This window comes from Ursus americanus, chromosome 26 (genome assembly GCF_024610735.1).
Source record: "Ursus americanus isolate L20-20 chromosome 26, mUrsAme1.1.p, whole genome shotgun sequence".
NCBI lineage: Eukaryota > Metazoa > Chordata > Mammalia > Carnivora > Ursidae > Ursus > Ursus americanus.
Window position 1 is genome coordinate 41,108,812 of NC_142152.1, and position 15,135 is coordinate 41,123,946.

A 15,135-nucleotide genomic window follows, 5' to 3' on the forward strand; every position below is an offset into this window, starting at 1 on the left:
GTCCGTGGTGCTGCGCTGTGGTCTGTGGGGCGGGCAATCAGCACATCCTCAGAGGCCCAGCCCTCCACGACTGTGTGGCCGATGTTCCCACCATGCAGATTGGCACACTGAGGCCCAGCACTCCGGCTGGCTCTACTCCCTTGGCCTTTGGGGCGCTGAGCCCCGTCACAGGTGGCCATTCAACCTCAGCACGAGGCTTGCTCTCCTCACCACCCTCATCCCAAACCCACCCCTTTCTGAGCGAAATGGTTCTGGTCCCTCCATTGCCCGGACATTTGGCTGAGAGCCACCTTTCCACAGGGGCCTGGAGGAGGGAGGGGAGGGGGTGGTGTGTCCTGAACACTGCTGGGTGCCAGGTCCCTTGCACAGGTCATCACAACAGCCTGACACCAGTGAGCAAACAGCTCAGAGGGAGCTGGGCCTGCCCGCTGTGGCGGGGGTGGTGGGTGGACTGGCGTCTACACTTCTCAAGTCCTCTAGTTGGCACCACACGGCTTCCAGTCACGGGGGCTCTCAGGGGCCAGGGCTCTGGTAAAGCCGGCCAACACCTGCCTCGATTATCCTCACTCACGGACACTGGCCTTGACCATGTATTTGGACCAAAGGACCTCTTGTGTTCTGGAAACTCTTTCCCAGAACACGTGGGTGGACCTTCCGGTCCCAGTCCGCTCCTGTCATACTGTATTTACTTACACCCAGCGTTCTCTGCCAGAATACCCTTCCCCCTTCTCTGCCTCGCTAACTCCGAATCCCAGGCATCACCTCCTTCAGGAAGCTCTCCCAGCCTGACCACTAGGCTGCTTTCTAGGCTCCCATGGGGCCCTAGCTCCTTGTTTTGGTCACTCATCTGCCCCACACCCCTGACACCCCACTGCACCCACGTCTGATTTGGACTCTCCAGCACAGGGCCTAGCACATAGTAGGTGCTCAGGGGGTGTGGAATGAAGGAAGTCCTGCCCTAGATTTCAGGAAGTTCATCCAGCTTCAAGTTAAAGATGCTGGCGTTCTAGCCAGGTGCTGGGAAAAGGGTACCAGCTAACAAAATGTTGAGAATTCATCAAAACCCTGACCCCACGTCCACTTTTGGCAAGACGACTGGTACCCATTTGCTTTAGCCTTGCAAGGAGAGTTACTGGCAGCACTCCCGGCTCTGCCAGTCACAGCTGGGGAGCGTGGGGACTCCGGTTGGAGATGCCAGCCCGGCCCACGTTGGCGAAATGGCTTTGCAGGAAGGCCAGGTCCCAGGTCCTCAATGCTCTCTAGGTGGCAAGGCCCTTTGGAGGGCTGACCCAGCCCCCTCTTTTAGAAATGGGGAAGAGAAGGCGGGCCCAGCTGGGTCTTCCCATTAACCGTGGCCACCTTAATGAAGTCCAGGCTGCACCTGAAATTTCAAGTGGGAGATACAGGGTGGTGTCCCCAGGCCTCCCACAGCCGACAGGAGAATCATGCGCCTCTGTGAAGGGCCAAGGGGCACAGAACTCCCTGGGAGAGCTGCATGTCTGATGGCAGGGAGCCCCCTTCTTTGTTCTTGTTCTGAACTGTGTGCTCCCTGCTCCTAGCCAGCCCCCCCCCCCCCCCTGCAGTGCCCTGTCCCCAGCCCCAGCTCAGCTGCGATGGCAGTCGGAGCTCCTCTGGTAGGAGTCCCCACACCACAGGGGCTGCGACTTGACCTCCTGCTGACACCTGCCGAGCTGTTCCACCTGTCCATCCTAACCCCAGGGGATTCCTTCAGAATCTGCTTTTTTAGCAAAATGCAGGGCTGGGAGCGGCTGTGGCCCTTACCAATAGTGACCATTGGGGGTCACCTGACCACTGACCCAGGATACTGTTCCTAAGACCCCAACGTCAGGTATGGTCACTAACAGGCGGGGGTGGGGGTCCCCAGAGGTTAGGTGTCCTGCCCAAAATCATACAGCCCATGCAGGAAGGAGCAGCCCCGATGACATGCACTCCCGCCCTGGTGCTCTGCCACCCTGGGGACGCCACATGTGAACCCTTGTTTTATCTGCTCAGTGCACCTGTGATATGGGTGCAAGGGAGAGACAAGATGTCATCTAGCCATGGAGGGCCACAGACAGCCAGGTGAGCAGGGCTGGGGGTTCTGGCTGGGGGCGGGGAGTGCTGGGGCCGGAGGAGGAGACAGATGAGGTTGTCCCGCACACCAGGGTGGGACCCTCGGTGCTCTCCTTTGTGAAATGGTCCCTCTGTGTGTGTGTGTGTGTGTGGAGACAGCAAATAAGGCAGGACAGGCCTGCTCTGTGACAAACTCAGTGTGTGGCCTTGGACAAGTCACGCTGCCCTCTCTCAAGCCTCAGATTCCCCACCTGCAGCTGAGGTTGGGCAGGCAGAGGGAGCCTGGGGCTCCATCCCGGCAGGGCCTCTGCCCTCGGCCTCAGGTGGCCGGGTGGCCCAGGTTAGAGCCCAGGCCGGCTCCCATACCACCCAGCACAGGCACTGCCCGGCCTGTGTGCGGAGGACAGCTGCTTGCTGAGACATCCCCACTGGGTGGCTGGAGGTGTCCCATGAGGTAGGAGAGCCAGCAGCAGGGCGCCTGCCAATGGCTAGAAGGCATCTTGTGACCCCCTGGACCCCGGGGACGCCGCAGGTGCAGCACTGCTGGGGCCTGAAGCAGGCTTGCTCCCTCCTCGAGCCCCAGACAGAGCACAGCGACACAGGAAGGACCGGAGGAAGTTTATTCACGCCAATGAGTGACATGAGGGAGTGGACCCCATACTTCCAGAAAGCACAGACCCCTCAACCCAGGGCCTTCCCTGAGATAGGTCTTTAGCGTTTCCAAACTACACAGGGTGCACAGTTAACCAGGCCTCCCGTGGATGCGCCGCTCAGGGCCTTGCCGGCTGCCGCGCGCTTTCTAGCTACGTCCACCTGCCCCAGGGCACTGCTCTGTGCAGAGACTTCCACGCCAGTCAAGTGTCAAAACAAAAGCATCTGCAAAGACAACAGACCCCTCAGCATCTGGCACAAGCAGCGTGAAGCGGCCATGGGCTTTCAGGGCGGAGTGTCAAGGATTACTTGGTGGAACGAAGTATTAGTACGTTCAGGGAAAAGCATGATTTCTTGAGTGCGGTGCATGCATGGTCTGGAGTGTGGGAAGTGAACCGGAGTCTCGCCCACAGAAGACTCAATTTAGTCAAACCCAGCCAACTTGGACCAATATTCAATGTGAAAAGCAGCTTTCAAGCTGGGAGCTCGCTTAGCCAAACGTACAGCAAAGCTTTCGGCTGGCAATTCTTCTTTTAAATTTTTTTGGGCACGGGCTGAAATACCTCTGTGCCCATTAAACTTCCCCACGTAGACTTTTCAAAGCACATTTTAATTTATGCTCGTGCTGTTTTGATTCCAGATGTATAGACTACACACTTTCACAAAGCAGGTCTGAAGGTGTGTAGGGAACAGCAGGTGTCCTGTGGACCTGACAGGCTGGCTTGTGGACGTGGAGCCAAACGTCCCACAGGTGAGGGCTGCTCTGTGGGAGAGGCTCCAGCTGGACTGTTTGTCTGACCATGACATGTTAGCCGGCACCCAATCACCCCAAGGGTTTTGCCCACAGGAGACAGAAAGGAGGGTGTCACGGGAAAACACAGTACTGACACACACACACACACAGAGGGCTTCCAGATACCAGGCCAGTAATTACCATGTGACAGAGCCTACGGGTAGTGCTGATTTGATGGGGCTGGAATTATTGGTAAATTACATCTCCTTGTAAGCACATATAAAAGGAGTGTTACTGAAAGTCGTAGGACAGCTTCCGGGGAGTCATGAACTCTTTCACTATCTCGTCTGTGACCTCCTTGCGCCTGGCCTGGTGCTCGGCGATCAAGGGCTGCAGAACCTCTATGAGCGTCTTCTTGAGCTCGCCAGTGAGCATATCGCCGCTGGTGTAATCCTGCCCGGAAGGAGACAGACCGCAGTGACGAGCGGCTCCATGTGCCCGGGCACCTCACTCCTCGGGGCGCCCGCCCAGCCCGTGGCACCCACGCAGAGCCTGGCACAGGGGCAGCGCCCAGAAGTCCAAGGACCTGCACCTTAAACGATGCTTTTCTTAAAATGGAGAGGATCCTGCCTGATGCGGGGCGTGACTCGCCACTCTCCGCCCTGCCCTCCTCTCTGGGCGCCAGAGCTCCGCAGCTGGACAACCGACAGCTCCCTCCCGCCCTGCCGGCTCCTGCAACGCCTAGTCAGCGTCCCCTGTGCTGTACCGTCTGTCCTGGACTTTTCACTATGATCAGTTTTAAACATGTTTGTACGGCGAGTTCTTTCTTAGTCAGGATTACTTCCGTGGAAAAGATTCCAAGGACGAGAAAACCTGAGGTCAAGTCTACAGATATTCTTCGGGCTCTTCCTACTTCTCACCAAACTGCTGCTGAGGGGCCGTGCCGCAACCCTCGCCTCACCTGGGTGAGCCTCGAAGCCCCTGCCGACACTACGGCAACGCAAAGCCCCGCTAATTCGGTGGGGGAATTATTTGAACTCTTATTCTGTCCTGTTTGAATTTACTGGTCTGTGGCGTCCAGTAATGGGAGACCGTTGTGGGTGACGATCACACTGCCCCGTGCTTTCTTTTGCGAACTATCACCAGGCTTCTTGGCACGTGACTAAAGACAGATGGACCTCCTCGGTTTTCACCTTGTCTCAGCTGACGGCCTGCCCCCAAGGCCCAGGCCCTGAGGGGCTCCGACCACCCTAAGCTCGGCTGCCAGACCCCCCCATGTCCCGTGAGAGAGTTGGGGGCCGGCTGGACCCTGCAGCCTGTGGGCTCACCTTCCTGATCTGCTCGAGCTTGTCATCGTCCTCGAGGAAGAAGGTCAGGTACATGAAGGACACGTCCACGTCACAGTTGCCTCCGAACTGCCTGTGCTCCTCGACGGTGTCCCTGCCTCCAGAAAACGCGTGCTTGTTGACCTGTGGCAGCAAGAGCACAGAGATGCTAGTTGGTTTAGGCCGCCCTGCGTGTGGAAACTGGCTGGGAGCCGAGGGTGGCAGCTGGGCCAGTGACTGCCTTCTGCCTTGTCAGGTCCCAGGGCTGGGAGGCTGGGGCTCACGGTCGGAAGAGTCCCACGAATTGCTCCTCCCTGTCTGTCAAGCCTGGGTCTGTGCCAATGGGGCCAACTGAAGAGAAGGGGGGGAGAACGGGTTAGCTCTGAACCTCTGCACCCACGAAACGCACAACAGAGCTGGGAAAGCCAAAGCGCTGCCCATGCTGAAACACGGGGGAAGTGTCCTCAGGTGACAGATGGACACAAGCACCTTCGAGTTTCAGACTACGCAGGAAGGGTGGCTGCTGTCTCCTCTGCCGTGGAAGGGAGAACAGGAGCCACACAAGTGGGGCTCGAAAGGGAGAGCAGAGCCCAGGAGACACGCAGAGGGAGACAGCGCCTGCAGGCAGCCCCACCTAAAAATATGCAGTTTCCGGAGCTGAAAAAAGACTCAGATACTAGCACAATGGTTTTTGGAATCACTCAAGATAATCTTGGAGAAATCAGGGCCAAGAAGCGAGAGAAGAAAAGCCAAAAAGGACAGTCTCCTCAACCTTCTTCCCACGAGCACATGAGACCCACTGTATACAAATGTCACCGTTTTTCTTTACTGGGGAAAAGGGTGGGTAGAGCGACGGTTCCTAGGTTGAGAGGCTTCTTCCTCCTCCCCAGGACCACAGGGCAGATTGCTAACGGGATGCTCCGGGGCTATGGACCAGCAGCAGGCAGACCCCAGGGCAGAGGCTGTCCAGTGGCAGGGAGCGGCACCTGCTCTGTGCCCCACGCAAAGGGGAAGCACAGATGGCCGGATGCTGGTGGGGACGGGGCGGGGTGGGGGGGAATGACCAGTGCACCTTCATCTTCCCTTGCCTTCATCAAGGTTAAGCAAACTGCACTAACCATGGAAACTACAAAACAAATGGGAAGAGAAAGCACTAGGACTGGGTTCTCCTGAGCTCTGGCGCCCTTGGGCAGTCGCTGGGGGTCTGATGGTGCCGCGGGGCAGCCCCTGCCCACACGGGCCTCTTCCTATGCTCAGGCTCACAGGCGAAGCCAGGTCACTGCTAGGCCTCAGGGAAGACCCTCTAGTACCAGGAAGAAAGTCGTGAGAACAGAGCCTCCCAGGCTCCAAGGGCTGGTTTAAAGGCTATCCAAGGGCCTTGGGACAGTTCCCGGTCCTCGTCTGACAGCAAGATGAGGAAAGGTGCATCTGTTGCATGTTTTCCAAGATGCATGGGTGCCGCTGCCACCCACGTACTACTCCTCCCATGGGACCAAGACGTGCCACGAATGGTGGGCGTCACCATGATCACATCACTAAATTGCCAAAAACACAGTGACCTCCGTACTGCTTTCTGCATCTTACAGGCGAGAACGGGGCGCAGTGTCAAGGACCTGCTGAATGTGGCAGTGAATGGCAGAGCCAGGCTGACCCTTCCTGGGACACCAATCTTCTGACAATGGCTTAAGTTTGCCTGGTGTTGGACTGGCTGGTCCTCAGTGCGGCTGGGGCCCCCCTCATGGGAAACCAACAGGAAAACGGGTTTGGGTTAGGGTGCAGAGCAGCCTTGGTTGTGGGGACCAGAATGCAGGGGCCAGGATCCAAAATAACAAAAGCAAGTGAGATATACCAAAACCAGCGTGATCTGGTGTAAAAGGAAACTATGCCTGGCAAGGATGTCTGGGCTGAGGGACAGGGGAGCTTGATTCAACCACCAAACTCCAAGAGAGAGTGCACTCTGGCTGCTACAATCCAATGGACAGTTGAGCTGGCCTGTAGGAGCCCCCAGGCCCAGGGCAGGGTGGGGCCACTGAACCAGGCCAGCTCTGGGCATGGGTACTACAGGGCTCCTGTGATCCAAAATCACAAGTGGGTAGCCGGGCTGGCAAACTGCGTCATAGACACTCGTCCCTGAAGAGGAGTTCCATACTCCGAGGCTGCCGGCAGGAGGGACTGGTCTGGCGGGCTCCAGAGCAGGGCCTGTGTGACAGCCTGGGGAAGGCCTGTTTTGGCCTATCCTGCAAAGCAGCTGACCAACTCTTCATTTTGAACTAAATTCTTAAATCTGGGCTGCACTCCACAGTTCACAAACACTTTTTACATGTGATCAAACGTAAGCCTTGTCTCAAGTCTATGAAGTCAGTACAGCGGCTCCCACTTCAGAGATGTCTCACCTGGACAAGGTCACTCACCGACGGCAGTGAAGCGGCAGGACACTGACAACCTGGGGTTCCTGACTCTAGGCCATGGGAGGGCCCATGCAACGGGGGAGCTGGGTTCCGGTCCCAACCCCACCACTCCCCAGCTGTGTGGACATAGGAAGCTGCCTGGTCCCTCTGAGTTTTGACTTCCTTGCCTACAAGATGAACATGGCCTCCCGGGTGGTTGACAGGACTTGGTGAGATCACACAGGCGACCACGTGGCAGGAGAGGACACAGCCAAGCTGCCGTGTGCCCAGCCCAGCTACTGCTGCTATTCTCAGGAGAGCCGGAGAAAATGCCCCACCCCTGGCCAGTCCTGCCCCACATGCCGCTCACAACCCTCGCGGCCTCTGCAGCCGTGTGCTTCCTGACCTCACGCTCACTGCCCACGCAGCCCTCAGGGCCTTTGCTGGTCCCTAAGTGAAGGAAAAATGCCTTGGATCCAAAAATGACTTCTTTAAAACTAAAAAACCAAACAAAATGCCTTCTTTTCTGCAGAGAAGAGGAGCCCCCCTCCCGCTTCTGTACTCCGTGCTTTGGAACTTCCAACCAGTAGTGAAAGGCTAAGAAAAGCCCTGAATATACCAGCTGCCAATAGAGGGTGGAAGAGAGTTTGGACATTAAAGGTTTCTTCGCTGTCAACCAGAAGCCGCTAGGGACCCTGGAAGGGGTTGCAGACGGTTGTATTACACACCTCAGATACTGATTTGGTCATTCCTGCTATAAACTTCCCACCCACAGACACACACCTGATTCCAAATAAAATGTCAACAGCTTCATGGGACAGCGAGGGGGCTGTACCTGTAGTTCAGCCCTGAGCAACAGAAGCAGGGCCCTGGGAAGGAAAAAAGATCAAACGGATTCCTAATTCTCATTTCTTTGGTGACTTGACAAATATTTGCTGAGTGCCCGTTGCATGCCGGGTCAGACACGACTGTCTTATTGAAGGGACCCCACCCGTTCCCAGTGTCCGTGAGAATGTGCGGCCCCTAAGCCCCACCTAGGCTGAGCTGGTCATCCTCTCTGGCCTTCATCCCTCTAAGGGCACTCACCACTGTCTCCGCCATGAGAAATAAAGCCCAAAACCACAAAGCTCCTGGTCCATCTACTGGACTATGACCGTTGCTTGGAAATTCACTAGAATATGTTCTATCATTTACTTTCAAGAAAACTGCCAAGGGGCGCCTGAGTGGCTCAGTCGGTGAAGCGTCTGCTTTGGGCTCAGGTCATGATCTCAAGGTCCTGGGATCGAGTCCCGAGTCAGGCTCCCTGCTCAGCGGGGAGTCTGTCTGTCCTTCTCCCTCTACGCCTCCTCCCACTCATGCTCTCTCTTTCAAATAAAATCTTAAAAACAAAAAACAACAACAAAAAAAGAAAACTGCCATGATTTTGCTTCCAGAGCAGAGCACTGGTGAGAAAAGCAGAGAAGAAGAAAGAGAAGAAAAATCCAAACTTTCACAAGTTCAGCGGGTGCTGGGGAACAGGGACAGCCGCCTTGAGGTCACGGGCAGCCGCTGTCACTGATCCTGGAACCCAGCGCCGTGGCGAGGATGCTGGAAGAATAGTCACGCCACACGTGTGCGTGCCTGCGAGTGTGTGTGTGTGTGTGTGTGTGTGTATGGCACGTCTGCTCTGTGTGCACAGGCTGCCCCTCCACCCCAGACGGTGCTCACCTTGTTCTTGATCTGCTTGGCGGTGTCCGTGAGGAAGATGGAGGAGTTGGGGTCGCTGGCGCTCATCTTGGTCTGGGCCCCCTGCAGGGCGGGGAAGAAGGTGGAGTGCAGCAGGGCTGGTTTAGGGTAGCCGATCCTGGGGGCGACGTCTCTTGTCATCCTGAAGTAAGGATCCTGTGGAGGCAGAGGGGCCTCTGAGGACAGCTGGCAGAAACAGGCTGGCTGTCAGCCCGTGGACAATACCTCCGTGGCTCCATGGGAAGCTCCCAGCTCCCAAGTAGCTTACAGGACCGCCCCCGGCCCAACACCTTTTAAAACCTCCATCCCCATCAAAGAGTGCAGCGCCCCAGACCAAACAACGCCTTGCTCTGCCTCCTGACCTGGTCGATGGCACAGGGGATGAGGCACTGGATGTCTGCCCGGTCTCGGAAGATCTGAGGGAATGAGTTGCTGAAGGAGGGGGCAGCCTGGATGGCAGGAAAGCTGATCTTCCCTGAAGTGCAAACACAGTATTTTTACACACGACATTGACTCCTGTTCTGGTTAATTCACCCAGCAAGAGGGATGAACACGAACAGGCGTTCTCCCCTTTAGAGACGCGATCATCGCTCAAGAGACTCAGAAAGCACAGAACAGTAAGGAAGAGAGACAATCTACAGTTCCAGTGTGTGTCTCTTTTCATGTCTTCTCAATTTCCCTCTGCGTTTCTGTTGTGATTGCACACTATCCAGTTTTTTCCTCACCTTTCCCCTCATTTGGGTAGTTGTTAAATACATTGTCCTGTAAATGTGTCTGGGAGTGTTCAGCCAGGCTTTACCCACGGGCACATAAGTTGTTCCTCGCCTTTAATCATACAAATTACGATGACCTGGTACCTAAAACGGTTTTCAGATTTCAAGTGCTGTTGTTAACACCGCTACTGCTATTTGCTTAGACCTGCACAAGGGATCCAAGGGCACTGACCTTCGTGTGAGCTCGGACAAGCGGTGTTGGGCCAGCCCCCACCAGCTGTGCTACGTGGGCACACTCACGCTGCCACCACCACCAGCGCCCCGTTCACGCACACAGTGGCGGCCATTTCCTGCATGGGGATGCAGGCTGTGCTTGGGGCCTTCCCCGGGCTCGTCTACTGCTCACACCTCTACAAAAAAGTGCCACATGGCCCCCACTTACGGACATGGACTTTGAGGCTCAGACTGTCGACATAGCTTGCCACAGCTAAGACACAGCAAGCAGCCGGCTGGGCCAGGACTCAAACCCAGGTGTCGGGCAGCACAGCGTGTGTGGCTAGTCGTAGGTCTACTGTCTCTTACTCGCCCAGTGCCGCCTTCCCTGAGACATCTTCCCATGAAATGCTGGCATTCCGACAATAGAAACCCTCTCGAAAGCACAGGGTTATGTCCCAATTGTCAGGAATGCATTTGACCGAAACATCCAAGAAAAGGCTCTTGCTCGTGTGAAAAGCCCCCCAGTGAGGCCTCTCCACGGCGGCGTTTCTGCTCTTGCTCCTGATGGTCCCTCAGCGCCAGGGCCCTGGGCTGTGCCCCTCCCAGCAGGACAAGCTCTCCCATGTGGCACCCGCAGGCACACCCTGGGATGCTGTCCTGGGATAGCGGCTGCTCGGCCTGGAGCCGAGCCCCAGAAACAAAATAGGGGAGGGGAGCAGGAGACCCACAAGTCTCAGGGATCAATTCTTAGCTTCAGGAGCTGTGGGACTAGGAGGAGAAGGCTGACGCATCTGACAGGCATGGAAGTATATGGAAACGGACATGTGTTGTGCAGGGGGCTGAGCCACGGAAGGACAAGGAAGGTGGGCAGGGTGGGCTCCTCAGGGCTCTGCTCAAGCTCTTACAGGGGAAGAGGCTCCTGGCCTCTAGCAGAGGCACCCACACTAGCTGGGACCCCACGAGCAGGCAGAGGAACTCTAATCATCCCCACCCTTCTCCTTCCTTCTAAACCTCTTAGTGGGGGACTGAGGAGTGACAGACGGTCTCCTGAAGTACAGCCCCGAGGCCCAGAAATGGGGCCGCAGGCATGGCACCAGCTCCTCCGGCTCCCAGGGAGACCTGCCCGTGGGCTCGCTGTGGGGAGGTGAGGGGCAAAGGCTGCCACCTGAGAGGCAGCTGGGCCCCGGGCAGCCGCCCGTGTTTTACCCCAGGCTGCAGGTCACGGCAAGCTCCTTACCGATGGAGTCACTGTCAGTGAAACCGAAAATGCCTTTTACTTGGTTGAAGGTAACGTGCTTCTGAATCTTCACCACGTTCTTGTAGAAGCCTGGGCTCATCCTGCAAAGACAATCGGAATCAAGCGCCGGGTTCAGAGGGCAGCCGCCCGCCAGAGCCGAAGCAGCAGACGGTGCAGCCCAAGTATGCAGCTGTGGGCTGAGGACACAGGCTGGGCAGGAAGGTGCTCAGAGGGCATCTCTAAGTGAAGAGCTGCAGCAGGCCAAGTGGAGCTGCCAGGGAAGTGTGGGAACCAGTGTGAGACCGACGCCAGATGATGGGCGGACGAGGCAAGAACGTAACAGGCTCAGACTCCGTGGCTTGCAAGGAGCATTTCAGCTCTGCCAGGGTCAGCGGTCAAGTGTGCTGTAGAGCTTTCGGTATGGGAGCCCCGAGGGAGCGTTCCTGTGAGACAGACCCTGTTCTGTGTGGTGGGAGACTATCTGCAGAGAAACCAACGCGTCCAGCTGCCACGGCCCCGTCCACTTCGGCAGCGGTGCTGTCTGGGCAGGATGACCTCATGCTCAACAGGGCTGGCCCACAGTGGCTGGCTCAAGCAACCAGATACTCTCTCCTAGATGGTGAGGGATGCAGACAGGAGGCCTGGACCTGCAGCAGCCATTCTGCTACCAGAGGGACCTAGGCTGAGGATGAAGCAAATACAGGGAGGGGACAGAACCCAGAGAGACTTCTTATATGGCATCTCTAATATGCTCAGCAGCTCTACTCTCTACCGCAGCAGGTGTCAGGCCCCACAGAGACAGAAAGAGAAAAACTGGAAGAGCTACTGTTTACTATGTGTTTACATCATGTGGCAGGAGCTGTTAAGTGCTGGACATGGATTAACACTGCTCAACTCCCCTTTGAAGTAGCAGCCTTGCCTCCACTTTCCAGGTAAAGACCGAGGCTCTGAGAGGTTAAGGGTCATGTCACAGACCCAGTGAGCACAAGAGCTGGGATCCAAAACCAGGCTCGGCTGGCCACAACGCCTATGCTTTTCTCACCACATCTTGCAGCTTTTGAAAAAGTTTAAGACTGTTGTCCCTGGATGGAGAACTCCTGAATGTCCCTGGGCAGATGCGGGGGTGGGGGTGGGGCGTCAGAAATATAGGGGCACTGGCTGCCTGGGTTGGGGGCAGCCATGAGGCAGGGAGGACTGTAAAGGCAAAGACCCCACACCAGGGCTTGGGCAGAGCTGAACCAAGTCCCACTCAGGAGCAGGAGAGGGGAGAGAGCCACTTTCATGTAGCAGCTTGCTGAGTTTCGGCCCCAGGGCACTGGTCGTGGTGGGGGTAGGGACCGTGTTACAGAGAGAGGACACACTGGGAACCTGGCAGCATGTGAAATGCTCCCAACACGGGTGCTCCCTGGAATGCTCAAGGAATACCTACTGCATGAAGGAGCGGGCTGAGTAAGCGGGCAGAGAGCAGATAACTCAGGTGCCCATCACACAGGAAACGGTGGTCAGGAGGTGAACCCAGGCAGGCACGCTGACGAACCCCTCCGCTAGACTGCCTCTCACTAGTACGAAGCCCCCGACTTACAGGCTAACGGAGGCTCAGAGAATGTAAGGACTTGCCCAAAGGAACCACACCAACCAGGAGCAGGGCTGGGTCTGGAACACCAGCTCTCAGATCCCCGGTGCAGTGGCTTTCCATCCCCCACGGCTCCTGGCAGGAAGGCCTCCTTGGGCCCACACACAGGGCCAGAAACGTGTGTGGGGACGGGGCGTCCAGAGCCAGCTTGCCTGCCCTGGGCTTCTTTCCCCATGGGGCCCTCGCCGCTTCGCTCCCACCCAAAGAGAGGGTGGAGGCTGGCTTGGTTGTAGTTTCAGCTCCTGAAGACCAGGAAGGAGCTTTGTTAAATTAAAAATCTGAGTTTTTTGAATTAAATTTCAAGGAAAAAAAAAAGTTCAACTGTTCAAACAAACAAACAAACAAACAAACAAAAAAACTCTTAAAGGGAATAAGACATTTGAAAACAGGACTTAACTTTTAAAACTCTCTCCTGAACTTAGGTTCAACCTAAAAGGTCTTTCTGAGAAGAGGCAGCACAGACCCTCTGATGTACAAGTCATCTGGGTTTTCATTTCTACTCTGAGTTCATGAAGAAAAAGGAAGTTCCTCTTGAGCAAGGTTGAGGACACCAAGTGCAGAACGCAGAGAGATGGGCTGGGCAAGTGGCCTCGGATCCCGAATTCTCTCAGAATGTGCAGAGTGCGGAGGGGTGTGTGTGTGTGTGTGTGTGTGGTGGCCCCTCCCGCGCCTACCACTGTCATCATCGTGGATGCAGGAGATGTTTGTTTCTGCCCCACCAGCACCTCCGGTCAGCGAGGCAGCGACCCTGCTTGGCTCACTGCTGGGTTCTCAGGGCCTAGGAGGGCACTGGCCACAGAGAGCACTCAGTGACTATTTGTTTTACTGACCCAGCGGAGTATGGCCACCCCTCACCGCATACCAGATGTGGCCAAGGTGGAGCCTGGTGTGCTGGGGGGCGCATGTGAATCGGACCGTGGGAGGGACTGCTCCCAGGAAGAGGTGATGCTTGCCCGTGTGTTTGGAGACCACGTAGGGCTCCTCCGCATTGGGACAGGTGAGGTCAGAAGAGGGGGGGATCTCTGGGCAGAGAAGAGGGGGGCTGTGGAACTGCAGAGTGTTCCGTCTCGCTGAGGTGGCAGTGACACTGGAGAGGAACACCAGCCTAATCACCGAAGGGCCTGTCATGGAAAGTGAGTGCTTCGTCCTGATGATGACAGAGTGGGAGCGGCACGGGGTGGAGAGCGGCAAGACCATCTGTGCTTCACAGAGAGTGCTGGCTGGTGGGGGACTGAGGCTGCGAGGGGCTACCGTGGGAGGCAAGAGGCAGCACCACAGGATGTGGTGACTGGGCAGCTGCCAGCTCGGCCTGGCCCTGGAAAGAGCAGCAGGGCCCAGGGTGTGGCTATGTGCGCGAGCAGGAGAATCAGGTCTTCTTAAGGAATGAGGGGAGAGAGAGAAAATAAAGCACCATGCAAATTATAATGATGATGACTCCTAAGGTCTCATGTAACTCTATTTCATTGACCAGGCTTGCTGCGACTCATGACCATTAAACAGAGGTGCCAGGACTTGAAACCAGGTCTGTGTTCTTCCTTCAAAGACCATGTCTCCTCAAGGACACCACAATGTCTCTATGCCCACAGAGAAGTGATTTTAAAAACCTCACAGATAAAATTAGAAAGTTAGGAATTCATTTACTAGTTGGCAGAAAGGCCAGACTTCTTATCAAGGCAACTATTTCTGTGGATATGAAGCCACCACCTGGATGCAATCCTATAAAGGGGACATTCTGGGGAAACGGTAATAAGCTCCTCCACACTCAGTTGAACACAGTCCATCCCGTGCTTTGCCGCACCCTGTCCTGGCCTGGCGACGAGCCCTCAGTGACAGGGGCCACACCCCTTACATTCCTGGGGACCGCCAGAGCCTTGGGGGGAGCACTGCATCTCAGGTGCTCAGGAAGTACTTGCTGAGCAGAACAACATATTCTTACTGGGACACGTGACAGAGTCTTATTTTTCTTTCTTTTTTTTTTTTTTAAAGATTTTATTTATTTATTTGACAGAGATAGAGACAGCCAGCGAGAGAGGGAACACAAGCAGGGGGAGTGGGAGAGGAAGAAGCAGGCTCCTAGCGGAGGAGCCTGATGTGGGGCTCGATCCCATAACGCTGGGATCACGCCCTGAGCCGAAGGCAGACGCCCAACCGCTGTGCCACCCAGGCACCCCAGAGTCTTATTTTTCTAACACAGTTCTTGGTAGTCATTTGGGATGAAGAAAACCTCAGAAGTTTCAATTTGGGGACACCTGGGTGGCTCAGTTGGTGAAGCGTTTGCTTTTCGCTCCGGTTGCGATCCCAGGTATGAGGGGACTGGTGCCGCTGTGGCTTCTGATCCCAGATCAAGTCCCGCACTGGGCTCCTTGCTCAGCGGGAGCCTGCTTCTCCCTCTGCCTGCTGCTCCCCCTGCTTACGCTTGCTCTCTAGTACTCTCTCTCTGAC

The 15,135-nt window shown here is 56.1% G+C and overlaps 1 protein-coding gene across 4 annotated transcripts in view; it reads right to left on the reverse strand.

The window, feature by feature from the left end:
• Positions 1-2,679: 2,679 nt before the first annotated feature.
• Positions 2,680-15,135, reverse strand: part of WARS1 (tryptophanyl-tRNA synthetase 1) — a 32,155-nt gene continuing 19,699 nt past the window's right edge. For 2 of the 4 annotated variants that reach the window (XM_045775398.2, XM_045775397.2), the window contains exons 7-12: positions 11,061-11,161; positions 9,257-9,369; positions 8,877-9,050; positions 4,786-4,926; positions 3,753-3,910; positions 2,680-2,949 (exon numbers count right to left, since the gene is read on the reverse strand). In XM_045775398.2, the coding sequence (XP_045631354.1) occupies positions 2,928-2,949; positions 3,753-3,910; positions 4,786-4,926; positions 8,877-9,050; positions 9,257-9,369; positions 11,061-11,161 (709 nt within the window). In that variant the 3' untranslated portion in view covers positions 2,680-2,927. Of the gene's footprint in view, positions 3,911-4,785; positions 4,927-8,876; positions 9,051-9,256; positions 9,370-11,060; positions 11,162-15,135 lie in introns of all 4 variants that reach the window. The other 2 variants (XR_015721877.1, XM_087856221.1) reach the window with 2 other exon arrangements.